The 16,914-nt window shown below is 57.9% G+C and overlaps 1 protein-coding gene across 1 annotated transcript; it reads right to left on the bottom strand.

The window, feature by feature from the left end:
* Positions 1-14,333: 14,333 nt before the first annotated feature.
* On the bottom strand, positions 14,334-15,517 carry LOC139832199 (uncharacterized). Its single transcript, XM_071821839.1, has 2 exons — positions 15,448-15,517; positions 14,334-15,210 (listed from the first exon to the last, which is right to left on the bottom strand). Exon 2 carries the CDS (start codon positions 15,107-15,109, stop codon positions 14,627-14,629), a length of 483 nt encoding a protein of 160 aa, XP_071677940.1. The 5' UTR covers positions 15,110-15,210; positions 15,448-15,517; the 3' UTR covers positions 14,334-14,626.
* Between the last annotated feature and the right edge of the window lie 1,397 nt (positions 15,518-16,914).

Genomic DNA, 16,914 nt, shown 5'->3' on the forward strand with positions numbered 1-16,914 from the left:
CAGTTTTCGTAAGGTGAATGGTGCAGGAAAAAGCTAATTACGAGTACATTGCAAAACAATGGATCAAGTGACTCTAATTGATCATTTTATGAATCAATAAAGATTTTCTGTTTCTAGTGATAAAAATTACTCCCTCCGATCAATTTGAACTAAAACCATGACAAGAATTATGGGGTAGAAAGCAACGTTTGAATTAGCTAAGCCTTTTGATCTCAGCACCTATTTCCAAGCCTTAGCACACTGCATATGACAAGAGTGTTTAGTTCACGTTGCTAATTCATCTAATGAAGATGTCACACACTCAAGATGCAGAATGCACGACGAACTGAGCCTCACAGCCTACAATGCATTTTGCAATCAATTAGGAGCAGTCGATATTTTTTGCGGAGCAACTAATACATACCGGAAGAAAGGCGGAAATGAGCGGGAGGGGCGATCTGGGCGACCCTGGCGAGCCGCCGCCCGTCACATCGGCCGGCGCTGCGCTACGACGTCGTCCTCGTCAGCTAACACTTGCGCCGGCGGCGGAGAATAGGTTCTCCCTTCTGCAAGCGGCGCCGGAGGAGGCTGCAGGCGACGCGTGTGACGCGGAAGATCACGTCGCCGTTCAGATCGCGGAGGAGGCATTGGAAGATTATCCATCTCGGCCGAGTTCGCCGGTGGTGCGGCGGCCTGGGAAGACCAACGAAGAGCTACTCGCCGATTTCTGGGTAGACGCGGGTTTTCCGTCGCCGTCATCGCGTTTTTGGAAGCGTTGGTCCACTCCCGTGTCGCTGACACAAGGTAAGGCTGGTGATGGTTTTGGTGCATGCAGGTCGTCGACGTCTTCTCCGGTCGAGGCAGGGCCGGCTCTAGGGGGGGGCAGGCGGGGCGGCCGCCCCCGGCCCCAGAGACCAAGGGGCCCCATCTGGGGAAGAAGGTCATGTAGCGCCGCCATTAGAGCGTGCAGGAAGCTTTTTCTCTCGTACCGATTCAGAGAGACGAAGGACGGAGCGAAGTCAGCTGCTTCGTAGTGGGCTTTTCTCCTTGAGTTAACTTGGGCCTTTTCTCCATTTTAGTTGGGTAAATGAGTGGAATAAGTGGGGTGGGGCCGGTGGGCCAGACCATTTACACAAGAGCGATCTGGAAAATGCATAAACACAATCAACCTACTCCTATTCCTTGTTTGAGCGCTGATTACTTGGTTCTGGAAAAAAGAACGCCGGTAGCTAAACTGTTGACCTTCAAAATAAAAGATAAATTTTATTTTGAAATCAAATAAAAGATAATTTTCGTCAAAGGCGAAACATCCAACTTCTTTTTTGGCAACCGCAAGATTTTAGTTTCGCCAAAGATGTACTAGTACATATTATTATCTTTTAGTTCTTGTTGAAATCATTTAGTACATACTATTACCGTGTTTACGTTAAGGGCCCGAGGTTTTAGTTTCGCCCCGGGCCCCAAAAAGCTCAGGACCGGCCCTGGGTCGAGGCTCCAAGGTCGCCCCGTGGTGGCGGGCGGTCGTCGTCAGCATCTCCGACGGGCCTGTGCCTTGTGCGCCCCATCGAGTCGGCAGCTGGAGAGGCCCTCTACCTCGACGCCGGGTTTCGCCGCTGTCGATCCTAGGGTTTTTCCTGGACGAGGCGCTGGCGGCGCATGCCGCATCTTCTTCGGGCGGCGAGCACCTCCTCCTCCTCTGGCGACCTCCTTCGTCTCCGGCGAGCACCTCCTCCTCCGGCGACCACCACCACCACCTCCTCATCCTCCTCCTCCGGCGACCACCACCACCTCCTCCTCCACCACCACCACCACCTCCTCCTCCCTCACCCACCACCACCACCACCTCCACCTCCTCCTCCACAAACAACATCCGGCTGGCCTCCTCTCCCTTTTAGCTCCTTCTCCTCCTCCTCCACCCACCCCACCCACCTCCGGCCGGAAAATTTCAAAAAAAAAAAAATCCCGATGAAATTGCCACCATTTTTTTTAATTTAAAAAAATTTGTGGCGCACCACCACTCGGTGCGCCACAAAAAGTTTCCTGTGGCACACGCCCATCCACTGAAGTGGCACGCCCACCCACAGAAATAAGACTTTCTTTGGCGCATGGGTCTGTGCGCCACATAATTCTTATTTTTGTGCCGAGAATTCACTGGCGCACCGTCCATGCGCCACTAATGAGCCTGTTCCTACTAGTGTTATTTGGTCGCTCTGGCTATGTAGAAATGATAAGATTTTTAATAATATTTCTTCCTCTCTTATGCAGGTCATATACCGGTGCACAGCTATGCTTCGCTCATGGGTGCCACTTTAGTGGATGAAGCATCGAGACCTCTTTACGGAGGTGTCTTCACGGTTGAAGGATACGGCGAGAGATATTTTTTCTCAATATGGGTGGCAGCGTGATCTTCACCTGGATCCACCTACCTAGTTTTGTTTTTTGTGATCTTTGGATTCTTGTCGTTGGATTTTTTGGTGTTTGTAACAGATATTTATACGACTGTGTGCATCCTAGCTATGCAGAAACCGGATTTGTTGGTTAAAGTAATAAAGTGTCCATTTTCAAAAAGAAACTAATACATACCAAAAAGGAAGGAGGACTCAGGGGCTCCCAACTCTGAACTACTCCCTCTGGTCTCTTTTAATTGACTCAGATTTGGCACAACTTTGTACTAAATCCGAGTCAATTAAATAGGACCGGAGGGAGTATTCAACAACAGGCTATGCCTCTTTCCTCAGCTAGGCTGATTCTCTTAAGTCGGACCATGGATAAGTATTTCACAACGCATCTCCAGTAACATTGCAGCCATCATCAAGACTGTCTAATCCGAACAAGCCCAGACTGACTGGGCCACGCGGTGCCATCAGAATGGATTGTAGAGAACCTTCTGCCACGAATCTCAAGCTTTACGGCTAGATCATCAGTTTCTGTACGAGCAGCAGCGCGGTAAGCGAGAGATAAGATGGTCAAGGGTCGTTAATCGTCACTTTCTCAGTCTGAATCATTTGTTGTGTTATACAAGGCTGAAAGTTTTTATCGCAGGTTAAACTTTGAGGTGGGTAACAAACACAAGCGCAATCACTTGATGAAACCAAAAACTAAGTGTCTCAAAAGCAAATGCAGAGGCGAACCCTGCACCTGGTTAGCGTACTAATGTGCCCGCTGTTATGCTGGCATTCCAGATTCCCTCGGCGGCTTCGCCTTGTGCTTGTGCCCATCAGCATTCTCTCTTGGCATTTTCTACTATTGCCACCAAACAAGGCATTATGGTTCTTGCCTCATATGCAAGTCATGTATCTCCAACGTTGATCTCCCGATGACTGTCAGTAATATGCTGGACTGATTAATGCCGGGGATCCCTATATTGAATTTCCAATGCATCCCATTTCTAGAAGGTGTCTCGGTGCCACATCCCGTTGTATTGGCCATTTTCCTCTTCTCTTAGACTTGCTTTTTCTGCATGAGGAAGCCAATTATTTATAAACTCGGCCTAGATGCAGACTTCATTGCTTCACCAAACTTCGCATGCCAGCGGCTGCCCTTATATTTTCTTTCCTATGAGTGTATTTGTCGTTGAGGAACTAATATCTCTAAGATTCTGTTGCGGTCAAAACCCACCGGCGGGCAGCGACGGGCAACACAGTAGAGCCGGGAACAACTTAGGGCTGCGGCTGGCCCTGGTCCCTCCGAGCGACGGCCCGCAAAGCCTCTGGTACACACGTCCGATGCTGGTGCAAGGGCGTGCCACCTGACCTATACCAGTCGGGAAGGTGATGGAGATGCCTCGCTTAGTTTCCTGCATGGCATACACGTAAACATTAAATACGAGCCTCGATCGGCTCTCAGGTTATCCTGTGAATCGGCTCAAGGAGCCGATCCACCCATGATTCGTACGAGGTGCACGAATATATGGTGGTCCTGCTTGATCAAGATAAAGCTAAAGCGATCTACGACGATTTAGGGTTTTCACCGTATAATCGGATCATCCTACTCACGATTGGGCCTCGCGGCCACGCACGGTGATCGTAAGCCGATCCTAGACAAGGCCTAAAAACCAACACGAGGTTGATCTCCGGAACATCCTGTCTAGGACTAACAAACGACACCCTACGTGCCGCTGGATCCTCCAACCCTTTGTAAGGCCTAACTATTGCAGATATTAAACTAATCCTTGAAGAACAAGGAGCAACCGTAACGGATCGGATCTACTAAACAATGATCAAGCGGGGTGCCGCCCCTACACCTAAGATAGGTGTAAGGGCGGCTAGATATGCAAGGGTTGCACTACGATAGCATATGATACGAAGAACAATGCTAACCCTAACATATCTAAGATAACTACGTTGCTCGCCATCAAAAAGGCTTCAGTACGAGCAACGCATGAACAACGTAAATAAGCTTATGCTGCCTAGATCGCAAGATGCGATCTAGGCAGCATGATGCTTACCGGTAGAAACCCTCGAGACGAAAGAGTTGGCGATGCGCCGAGATTGATTTGTGGTTGAACGTTGGTTGTTGTTTATTTCATAAACCCTAGATACATATTTATAGTCCAGGGGACTTTCTAACGTGGGAATAATCCCCACCGTGCACGAGACAAACTCTACCTAAACGACACGTATCCTACTATATTACAGATACACGGGCCAACTAGCCCAAACTTTGTATAACAGGCCGATTCACGTATTTCCTCCATGTATATTCTTCAAATTCATCTTGATCGCGGCCCACCTCTGACTCGGTCAAATTCTGGTGATAACACATGCCCCCCTGGTTTTGGAATTGATAATTCCAAAATCACTCTGTTTTTCCTTCGAAGGGTCATGTCGTGGCAGAGCAGAACCGTTGCAGTATCCTTCATCATGATGTCCTGTCTTCTCAGCTTCTCTGCCAAATTTGATAGCTTTGGCATCACCTCCTCGTAAACTGCAATGGCATTAAATCTCTACTAGGCTCCTTATTTATTTAACCGTGCCGATTGGTTAGCCCACTTCATCCCCTTCCTCTGTAGCAATGTCTTCCCCTTCTTCCTCCTCCGCCTCGTCGGTCTTCTCCGACTCTTCCTCATCTCGCGAGCCGACGCCGGAGTGGGGCTCGTTGGCGGCGCACGACATTCTCGCCCCAACGTCGTGGGACAAGGAGGAACATGATTCCTTCGTTTGGTCCGAGGATGACAAATCCTTGACCGACGGAGAGGGCGACCTTCAATTCCTCGTCGACGGGGAAGAGGAGGCAGAGAGCGAGGACGACCGCTTCTCCTGGGACGATTTCACCTCCTCCGAGGAAGAAGCGGAGGAGGACGACGATGACTCCCTCGAAGGTTACCCACCAGCGAAGCGCCTCCGCACCTGGTGGGACGACGACAGCGATGACGACAATGAGGAAGATGAGGCTCCCGTAGAAGGTTACGGGAGTTCCGATGAGGAGCCTATCAGGAGCTGCGCCGGCGGCAGCGACGACGAGGGCAGCAACGGCCCTTATATTAGGGACTAGTAGTAGTAGTCGGCTTTTGTCCCCTTCTTTTCTGAGCAATCGGCTCTTTCCTTGTAAGAAATCCCTCTATTAATGAAGAAAATGTTCCTCAATTAATTTCGCTTCCTTGTTAACTTTGCCGATCGTAGAACGAAGTCGTATAGGGAGCCGATAGCAGGACATCGGCTCGTAGTACAAACGCGATCTAAGGCCAAGCCGTCGCCCAAACACGCGGTCCAACAGGTCTGACTCTCGTCCAAACCACGTCCAAACTATCAGATTGAACTCCTCAGCAAGCCACTAGGAGATTCATCCCAAATATCATGATTTCTGGCCTGTACCGATCCCATTAACCTGCTAATTTGAGCTTATCCCTCAATATATCGGCTTTATTATGCTGAAGTCGATGCCCGTACATCGGCTGTACTCTGCTGTCTCCGCATGTTTCCTCAAGTCGATGTCTGCGCATCGGCTGTGATTTTTTTTTTACTGGCCGATTTAAAATCGGCCTCCATACCTTACTGCCCATCATCCCACATGCTTGGGAAATACTTCTTGAGGTGTTGACCATTGACGGCTACTGGGAACTTCTCGCCGTCCAACTCTTCCAGAGGATAGCGATGGGAGCAAGAGTGCGAGGAAGAAGAAATGGCAAGTGGCCGCCTCGGGGCGCCCCCCCCGCGGCATTTATAGCCACCCGACGCGGGCGGTTGGCCTCCAAGTGGCGGTCGTGGGCCGTAACTCCTCCCACGTCGCCGGATTTACTGCGCCGTAACTGCGCCGTAACTCCTCCCACGTCCACGACGGTTACCGAAAACGGCCACACCACGTCGCCCACTACCGCACCGGATCCGGGGGAACATTGATGTGACCAGACGAACCGACCACCGGGCCAGGCGTCAGACCCGTCAAGTCGGGCGCAGGACCCGAGGCGGCGGAGACTCCGGCGCGCCGCAAGCCGGAGCCGGACCAAAAGTTCCACTCGAGCCAAAATTCATCAGCAAGGCGGAGGCGCCATCAGATCTTGCGAGAAAGCAAAAAACTACACAAGTGTAAAAAGCGGCCGGCTAGAAGCAGCCGGCAGGAACGAGCCGGATGAGGGCGCAGCCGGCTGAATGGAAATTCTCAGTCGGCCCCTCCAAGTGCCGTCAAATATATTCGAGAAGCCGGGAAAACCTGCCTAGGTCCTTCTAAACGCAGGACCTTGCCAGCTTCGGGGGCTAATGTCGGGGGGAAGACCCCGGATAGGGCAATGGACGCGGAGCAGCCGGCTGGCCGCTGGCCGGCTCGCGGCAAAGGCCGGCTGAGGAGCAGCCGGCTGGCGCCGTGGCCGGCTGGTCCGGAAGCCGGTTGGCTCTAGGTCCTAGTCGGCCTGGCTGCGGCCACCAATGCTGTAGCTAGGCCGGCTTCTACAAGCCATATCCGACTGGGGTTTGTACCTCAGACCGACTCGAGGCTGGCGAGTCTTGCACTGGAAGGAACCGGGTTGGTGATCCGGGTTCCTAAAGTCCACGCTGACTCCATCTTCCGTAAAACGCGGGGCACTGTGGAGCAATAGTGCCGCGCGATGGACAGGCCGTCAGGGCTTACGACGATCCGTGCGCTACGGTGGGCGGCGGCGACAGGGGACACCTCCTCCATACCGGCGACCGTGGCAGCCGGATGGGACAGGCCACGATGCCTCAACCACTCCGACGTCACCGCCTCGGGAAGGAGCGGAAGCGAAGCCGGCCCCGGCCGACGATAAACTATAGGGTCTTATATGTAAAGTGCCGGTGCCTATATAAGCCGCACTACCCCCTCTCGTGCAAGGGGGATCGATCATTTATTGCTTTCACCTACCTACGTAGCTGCCCTGTGAGAGAGACCATCGTCTTCCTTAGCCTCTCGGGCCAGCCGGACATAGCTCTAGGAGCACCACCGCATGCGTGTGATCATCATATACACTCATAGCAGGAGTAGAGGTTTTACCTCCACCGGAGGGCCTCGAACCTGGGTACGTCGCCGTGTCGCTCGTGCCCATACCCGCTTCCGGATACCGCCGTGAGATCCCTCAGGAACCACTTCGATTAGCCACCCTATGGCATATGCCGTGACGATACCACGACATTTGGCGCCCACCGTGGGGCCTTCAGCATCCTCGGCCGGTGTCTTCATCCGGACGGGCCTCACCATCACCACCGGCGAGCGAGTCGCTTCGGGCTTGATGCGGAGATTCGGCTCCCTCAAGCTGCGTCGGCGGCAGCGTTGGCTGCTTCGCTGACCGGCCCTTCCCGGCCGGCGGCAGCGTCATCTCCTTCGGCGGCTTCGACGTTTACGTCGCCACCGTCGCACCGCCGCGCTACCCGCGGCAGGTGCTGCGCTGCGCTAGCCCTCCTCAGCGAGCCGGCAGCAGCGCTCCCGCCAGCCCCGCCGTCGTGCAAGTCATGATGGCTGGCGAGGAGCTCCCCGAGAAGAACCCGCGCACCCGCGGCCCCGGCTTGGAGCGCAACATCGATCCCAACGCCTCCGGCTCGGGCCCGAAAGCGCCACCACCACCGTCCCGGCTGGATGCAGTCCGGGCAAAACTGAGCACCCCGCTCACGCCTGGCAGAGATCCCACCGCCGTCGAGGCGGACTTGGAGGCGCACCGCCAGCTCCTCCTCAAGCAAACCGAAGAACTGGCTGCTGCTAAGCGCCAGATGGAGATCACCCAGCGCGAGTACAACCGCGCCCACGGCCTCACTCCAGGCGGCGACGAGCCAAGCCGAGCTGGCCACATCCGCCGCAGGGGCCGCGACCTTGGCGCTGAGATCGCCCGCGACGGCGCTCCTTCGCCGGCTCCGTCCGCGGAGCTACCCGTCTACAACACCCCCGACAAGAACATGCGCGCGGCGGCCGCCGCGAGAAGAGCTGAACCGCCTTGAAGGCGAAGAGTTACGCCGTCGGACCGGGCGGGTGGCGAGCTGCTTAACGCAGCCAACAGGCAGATCGCCGACCCCAGGTATGTCAATGCCCCCAGACCTTCTCACGCTCGTGGAGCTGCAGGCAACGACAGGGAAGGCGCCAGGGACACGGCCGAGTCCGCCTCCCCAGGACCAAGTCGGCGCCATGACTCCCGGGCCACGCACAGCTCGGGCCGGCCAAGCCGACGGCCCGGCGGCGGCGCAGCGGCCGGCCCCCTCAAGCCGGAACCGGGAGCAAGACTCGAGCCCCGCCGTCATCACCGAGCGGCTCCAGAAGCAAGCGGCGCGCGCCAGCCGGCACACTCCCGGCTGGGCCCACGCATCGAGCCCGCCGACGCCCGAGATCGCCTCGACCGGCTGGTCGAATCCCGCATTGCGGAAGAAGAAGCTCCAGCCGGCCCAAAGTGCTTCGGGCCCCGCATCGCCAACGAGCCCACGCTCGAAGGCTTCACGCTCCCCGCGACACCCCCAAGTACGACGGCACCGCCAAGCCGGAGGACTGGCTGCAGGACTACTCCACCGCAGTCGGCATCGCCAAAGGCAACAAGCGCTGGGCCGTGCGCTACTCCCCCCTGATGCTGGTCGGCTCCGCCCGCACATGGCTCAACAACCTGCCAGCCGGCAGCATAAACGGCTGGCTTGACTTCGAAGCGGCCTTCATCAGCAACTTCACCGGCACCTATCGCCGGCCGGGTCGCCCCCAGCAGCTCGAGATGTGCAAGCAGGGCCCCGACGAGACGGATCGCGCGTACCTGACGCGTTGGTGCGAGATGCGCAACTCCTGCGAGGGCGTGCACGAGATCCAGGCCATCAGCTTCTTCATGGGAGGCTGTCGGCCCAACACCATGCTGTGGCACAAGTTGCGCCGCAGTGACCCCAAGTCGATGGCCGCCTTGATGGCCATCGCCGACAAGTACGCGCTGGCGAGAGGAAGCCGGCAAGGCGCCGGCCGACATTTCACCGGCTCCAGCAAGGCGGGACAACAACAGGCCGGCTGAGCACAAGCCGGCCGAGGGCGGTTCGCATGGCAGCCGGCGGGACAACTACCGCGGCAAGCGTCACAGCGACCAGCCGGACCGCCGGTACGGCTCCGCTCACGTAGCCGCCGTGGCAGACAACGCGGCAGGCGGCAGCCGCCGCCAGAAGCAAGACCGGCAGTGGAAGCCGAAGTACACCTTTGAGCAAATGCTCGACTCGCCGTGCAAGTACCACAGCGGCAAGAACCCCTCCAACCACACCACCCGCGACTGCCACTTCATGAAGCGGCTGACAAGCGGTGAACCTCTACCGCCTCCACCCCCGCCTCCACCAGCCGGCGGGCCGGGTGGCCAAGCCGGCGCAGAGAACGCCAACCTCGAGCACCACGAGGCTAACCAAGTGCACCATGCCGGCCGATATTTGGCCGAAGACGCCACCTACATCATCTTCACCTCCGAGCCCGAGGACAGGACGAGCCAAGAGCGCCGTTCCCTCGAGGTCAACGCGGTCATACCGCCGGTCCCCCGATACCTAAACCGGTCAGAGCAGGCCATCACTTTCGATCGCCGTGACACACCGGCTGTCCTGCCGAAGCCGGGCAGCTACGCCATGGTCCTCGACCCCACCATCGGCACAACCCGGCGCAGCGTGCGTTTTTCGCGCGTCCTCATCGACGGCGGCAGCAGCATCAACATCCTCTACCGCGACACCGCCCGCAAGCTGGGCATCCAGAGGCCGAGTTGCGCCCCACCCCACCGTCTTCCACGGCATCGTGCCAGGCCATTGCTGCCAGCCGATCGGCCGGATCACGCTGGAGGTGATGTTCGGGCAGCCGGATCACTTCCGCACCGAAAGAATCGAGTTCGAGGTGGTGGACCTCGTGAGTCCCTACCACGCGCTCCTGGGCAGGCCGGCCCTGACCAAGTTCATGGCGGTGCCCCACTATGGGTACCTGAAGATGAAGCTGCCTGGCCCCAAGGGGGTCATCACCGTAGCCGGCGACTATCGCCGCTCCATGGACTGCGCCACGCAGAGCTCCAAGATGGCCCAGACGCTGGTCATCGCCACCGAGAAGCAGCTCAACCACGACGCCGTTGCCCTCCCCCAAGCCGCGCCGACAGACAAGCCGGCTGCAGGCAACCCGGCTGGGACGACTCACTTCCAGCCGGCCGACCACACCAAGAAGATCCTCCTGGACCCGGCGCAGCCGGACAAGTTCGTCACCATCGGTGCCGGCTTGAACAAGAAATAGGAAAGCGAGCTCACCAGCTTCCTCCGTGAGAATCGGGACATCTTCGCATGGACTCCAAGAGACATGCCGGGTGTGCCGAGGGAGTTGGCTGAGCACCACCTCCACGTCCGGCCTGAAGCCAAGCCGGTGAAGCAGCCTCTCAGGCGCTTCGCCGAAGAACGAAGGAAGGCCATCGGTGAAGAAATCGCCCGGCTCCTAGCTGCCGGCTTCATCATGGAAGTGCTGCACCCGGACTGGTTGGCGAACCCGGTCCTGGTTTTGAAGAAGAACGGCTCCTGGCGCATGTGTATCGACTACACCAGCCTGAACAAGGCGTGCCCGAAGGACCCCTTCCCCCTGCCGCGCATAGATCAAGTCATAGACTCGACTGCCGGCTGTGAACTGTTGTCTTTCTTAGACGCCTATTCGGGCTACCACCAGATTCCTTTGAATCCGGCTGATCAAATAAAGACTTCGTTCATTACCCCGTACGGGGCTTACTGCTACACGACTATGCCATTCGGCTTGAAAAATGCAGGCGCCACCTACCAAAGGTGCATGCAAAAGTGTTTGCAGGATCAAATCGGCAGAAACGTTCACGCGTACGTGGATGACGTCGTTGTCAAGACCAAGGAGACGACTACCCTCCTTGATGACCTGAGAGAAACCTTCACCAATTTGAGAAGATTCCGGATGAAGCTCAACCCGGCCAAGTGCACATTCGGCGTGCCGTCTGGCCAGCTCCTTGGCTACCTCGTCTCTCAGCGAGGGATCGAAGCCAACCCGGACAAGATCAGCGCCCTGGAGAAGATGGAACTGCCGCAGTGCCTCAAGGACGTCCAGAAGTTTGCTGGCTGCCTGGCCTCCTTGAGCCGCTTCGTCAGCCGGCTGGGGGAGAAGGCACTGCCCCTGTATCAACTAATGAAGAAGGCGGACAAGTTCGTCTGGTCACCGCAGGCGGATGAGGCCTTCCGTGACTTGAAGCGCGTGCTCTCAACCGCGCCAATCCTTGCAACGCCGGCTCCAATGGAGCCGATGCTGTTGTACATCGCAGCCACCAACCGAGTGGTTAGCGTTGTCCTGGTGGTGGAGCGCAAAGAAGCCGAAAACAGGGAGCAGCTGGTTCAGCGCCCAGTCTATTACCTTAGCGAAGTGCTCTCCCAGTCGAAGCAAAATTACCCCCACTACCAGAAGGTCACCTACGGCGTCTACATGGCGGCCAAGAAGCTCAAGCATTACTTTCAAGAACATCCCATCAGGGTGGTTGCCACAGCGCCTTTGGCGGAAATCATCGGCAGCAAGGATGCCAACGGCCGGGTTGCCAAGTGGGCCCTGGAGCTAGCCGCCCACACTATCCTCTACGAGCCACGCACAGCCATCAAGTCGCAGATCCTCGCGGACTTCTTCGTCGACTGGGCTGAGATGCAGTACTTGCCGCCTGTGCCGGATTCCACGCATTGGAAGATGCACTTCGACGGCTCGAAGATGCGCAACGGCTTGGGAGCCGGCATCGTCATCACCTCTCCCAAGGGGGACCGGCTGGACTACGTCCTGCAGATCCACTTCGCTGCATCCAACAATGTGGCGGAATATGAAGCGCTCATTCATGGGCTGAAGCTGGCCAAGGAGATTGGCGTGCGTCGCATACTTTGCTTCGGCGACTCCGACTTGGTCATACAGCAAGCATCCGGCCCCGGGACGCGAAGGACGCCAATATGGCCTCGTACCGCTTCCATGTCCAGCAGCTATCCGGCTTCTTCGACGGCTGCGAATTCCACCACGTGCCACGAGCAAACAACGAGGCGGCTGATGCCTTATCCAAGATTGGCTCAACCCGGCAAGCCATCCCGCCGGGTGTCGCCTTGGCGGTTCTCAAGAAGCCGTCCATCATACCGTCACCGGACTCGGATTCAATATTCGTGCCGGCTGACCCGGGGGCTGCTCAGTCCAACCCGGGGGCTTCATCGCCCAAGTCGGGGGCTAACAAGCCAAACCCGCCGGCTAGCATGCCGAACCCGGGGGCTTCATCGCCAAACTCGGGGGCTAGCAAGCCGAACCCGCCGGCTAGCAAGCCGGACCCGGCGACCATGCAGTCGAATCCGGAAGCTCCCACGCAGGAGGCCCTGTTGGTCAGCGTATTCGAGATAAGATGCGTACCTTCATGGGCACAAGAATTCCTCTCCTACCTCACCGACGGTGTGCTGCCTGATGATAGAGTCCAGGCCAGGCAGATTGAGAGAAGGGCCAAGGCCTACACCATCATCAACCACCAGCTGTACAAACGCAGCGTAAGTGGGGTGTTCCAGCGGTGCGTCGAGCCGGCTGAAGGGATTGAACTCCTACGGGAAATCCATCAAGGAGAGTGCGGACATCACGCCTCATCCAGAGCCATAGTGGCCAAAGCCTTCCGGCACGGTTTTTACTGGCCGACTGCGCTCAGAGACGCAGAAGATTTGGTGAAGAAGTGCAACGGCTGTCAGCGCTTCGCAAAGCAAAGACACCAGCCGGCTTCCGCCTTGAAAACCATCCCCATCACATGGCCATTTGCCGTATGGGGCTTGGATATGGTGGGCCCATTCAGAACAGCGCGAGGCGGCATGACACATCTCCTGGTGATGATTGATAAATTCACCAAGTGGATCGAAGCCAAGCCAATCAAGAAACTGGACGGCTCCACAGCCGTCACATTCCTCAAGGAAATCATTGTGAGATTCGGCTACCCCCACACCATCATCACCGACAACGGCACCAACTTCTCCCAAGGCATCTTCTCCCGCTATTGCGGGGAAATGGGAATCCGGATGGCCCTATCTTCTGTGGCACACCCAGAGTCCAACGGACAAGTGGAAAAGGCTAACGGCTTAGTCCTAGCCGGCATCCGGCCCCGGCTGGTGGAGCCGCTCGAGCGAACAGCCGGCTGCTGGATTGAAGAACTGCCCAATGTGCTGTGGAGCCTGCGCACAACGACAAATCGCTCAGTCGGCTTCACACCATTTTTCCTCGTATACGGGGCCGAAGCCGTCTGCCGGCGATATCGAGCACGACGCACCAAGGATCAAGCTCTACACAGAAGCCGAAGCCAAAGAAGCTCGCGAAGATGGAGTCGACCTGGTCGAAGAGGCCCGGCTGCTGGCTGAGTCTAGATCTACCATCTACCAGCAAAGCCTCCGACGCTATCACAGCCGGAAGGTCCAGCCCTTAGCATTCCGAGAAGGAGACCTAGTGCTCCGGCTGATCCAGCGGACAGCCGGACAGCATAAACTGTCATCCCCATGGGAGGGTCCCTTCATCGTGAGCAAGGCGGTAGGCAATGATTCCTACTATCTCGTAGATGCCCAAGAGGCTAAGAAAAACAAGCCGGACAAGGCTGACGAGGAGACTAAACGTCCCTGGAATGTCAAAGTTACTCCGCCCATTTTACGCATGAGAGCAGGAATGTATGTATCCCTTGTATCCCCTTTGTGAGTTATGAAAAAGCTCGCGCCAAGAGCGCCGTTTCCGACAAGTTTTTCGCATACTTTACCTTGTTTCGCCAATTGGCTTGAACCCTCTCACGCGGTCGGCTCAGTAACGTGATCCGGTTTCCGACAGCCGGCTTCCGACCAGCTACAGACCGCAACCCGGCTGTCCGGCTGGCGGGAGTAAGGCCTAGTGAGCCGGCACGCGAAAAACGACTAAGGGAAAGAGTAAAAGCGAGTTGACTTGCAACTTTTCCCATAAGTGCCGGATTGCCAAATTCAGCTCGTTCGACTGAAATACTATCGGCCTCACCCAGCGGCCCGCTCTTGATCCGGCGACGGACCGCAAGTCGGACGTACGACCGGCAAGGGCACAGCCAAAGAGTGGGGCGGATGGGAAAAAGCGAACGAGTCGAAAGAAAGCAACTCGGCACATAATTGGTTAACAAACACATTAAAGTGTGGCATAATTAAAAGGCGATAATATTGTCTTACATCTGCACCCGGCATCCCGGGGATTTAATAAACTGTCTTGGCAAAAGAACAACTGAAAAGCAGGAAATCTAAGCCGGAGGGGCATCAGCGGAGCCGGCTGCCGGGTCGTCCTCAGGCACGTCTTCCGCCTCCTCATCATCCATGTATTCTTCATCGGATGGAGGAGGGTTCGGGTCCGCGACGAAGAGGGCCTTGTCGACGAAGCCGGCGATGGTGCTGGCTCGAGCAAGGCGGGCGGCCTTGAGCTCAGCCGGGAGCTTGTCCTCCACGCCGGCTCGCCGGAACTCAAGCTGCCCCAGGTCCACCTCGTTGTACCAGGAGAGGACGAAGGATAGCGCCATGTCGGCACCGGCGCGCGTGGCCGACTCCTTCCAGTCGAGGAAGCGGTCCGGCGCCCGCTCCATCGAAGAGATGAGGCCGGAGATGTCTTGCGGCGCCGCCTCCCCAGGCCACAGCATGGGCACCAGCTCTTCGGCCGCCTTCCGCAGCTCCCAGCCGAGCTTGGTGACGGGCTCGATGCGGGCAGCCATGGACGCCAGATGGTCCTCCATGGAGAAGTACTCCGAGCTGCCCTCGCCGGTTTCCCGCCTCCTGGAATCGCGCGCGACGCCAACGGCTGCCAAAGCCGCCTCCTGCGTCTCCGGGAAGGCCGCTGCAAGAAGAAGAAGCAAGTCAGAAACCATCAAAGCCGAAATAAGCTGAAAAATGCAAATTTTCGAAGTCCTAAACCAAAAGGAAAAGCCTGGCGGCAGCCGGCAAGAACCGACTGCCGCCAGCCCGAAGATGAGGGTAGCAAAGAAATAAGAAGTTTCTGCTGCCGGCTACCAACGAAAATCGGCAGCCGACAGCCGAAAGCCGGCAAAGGGAAGGAACATAAAGATGCACTCACCCGCCAAGCCGCGATCAAGCGCGCTGAAATCGTCGGTCCAACGCTTGGCGGTAGCCGTCAGCTCCGTGGACTTGGCGGTGACCTCCTCTGCGGCGCAAGCCGCTGCTTCTCCACCTCCGACAGCCGCCGGCTCAGATCATCCACCTTCTCCTTCTCCGCCGTCCTGAGGGAGTTGAGCTCGGTGATGTGGTTCTTCTCCAGCAGGCGCAGCCGTGTCAGCTCCTGCTCAGCCAGCTTAAGCTTGCCGGTGGCGGATCGGCCCGCCTCCTCGCTCTCGGCGCACTGCGCGCGAGCGGCTCGGAGATCCGACTCCAGCTGCGGGACCTTGGCGGCCTCAACTGCGAGGCGGCCGGAAAGAAATGTCAGCCAACCAAGATTAAAAAAGAAACAAGACAGGAAGTCGAAAGAAGCATAGAGCTTACCCTTGACAGCCTCCAGCTCGCGAGCCAAGGCGGCCCGCTCGATCTTAGCCTTGTGGTAGCTGGTCACCACCTGGTTGTACAAGAAGGTGCGCCGCTCCTCAACCGTCTGAAAGAATCAGTTGCTTAGACGAAACCTGGACTGGCTTCAGGCAGCCGGCCCACGTCTCGGAGGGCTACCAGGACAAGAAAATTGCAAAAGAAAAGAAAACACACCTTCTCAAAGCATCCTCCGGCGTCGCCGGTGGGCAAGGGTCTCGGCGGCCTTGGTCTTGAGGCTGGCCCGATAGCCGGAGAAAAGCATCTTCATGGGCGCCGTGCCAGGCTGCCCCTCCCGGCTGAGTACCTCGCAGGAGTTCGCCTGATGCCATGCCCTCTCCATGGTTCCTGCCGAGCCGAAGCTGGAGTCGGAGGCGGACGGCACAGCCACCAGCCGGGCACCCTTGGCCACATGAAGGCCCTCAGACGGGCCCGCTGCGCCCTCCGTCCTCACCAGCGCGCGCGAGTCGGCGCCCTCCGTGCGCGCCGGCTCGTCCCTTGCCGGCTCCTGCCTGGTCGGCTCGTCCCTCGTCGGCTGCGGCGGCGGCGGCGTCGCTCGGGCGCAGCGGATGGCCCAGCCGGCCCGATTGTCTCCGGCGCACAGGGCGCCTCCGGACTCTCGTCCAGCTCCACCACGGTGGGCCTGCTGCCGGCTCCGGCCGCAGCGGCGCGGCCCTGCCGGCGCCAGTCCTAGGAGCAGCCCCGCCGGCTCCGGCCCGGCCGAAGGCGGCATGCCCCGCCGGCCCCAGCGGCTGGGTCCGTAAGAGGCGTCCGGCGCGGGAACATGTCGTCCAGCGTCGGCTGCCGTGTTGGCTCGACCCGCGTGCCGCGATGCGGCGCGGAGGCCAGCGGCACGGCAAAGGAAGAAGCCCTGTCGCGAGCGGCGGCGGCGTAGGTGCGCGCGAGGAAGGCTGCGGCGTCTGCTCCCTCCTCACGGCGCGGAAGCGGCGACACAACGCGCGGAGCTTGCCGGGAGCCGCCGCCACGGGCAAACTTGATAGGGGCCCTA

The sequence above is a fragment of the Lolium perenne genome, chromosome 6, assembly GCF_019359855.2.
Source record: "Lolium perenne isolate Kyuss_39 chromosome 6, Kyuss_2.0, whole genome shotgun sequence".
In the NCBI taxonomy this organism is placed as follows: domain Eukaryota; kingdom Viridiplantae; phylum Streptophyta; class Magnoliopsida; order Poales; family Poaceae; genus Lolium; species Lolium perenne.

Bases quoted from the DNA above. Each gene is read 5' to 3' on its own strand.
- LOC139832199 (XM_071821839.1), bottom strand. From the start codon at position 15,109: ATGGAGGACCATCTGGCGTCCATGGCTGCCCGCATCGAGCCCGTCACC.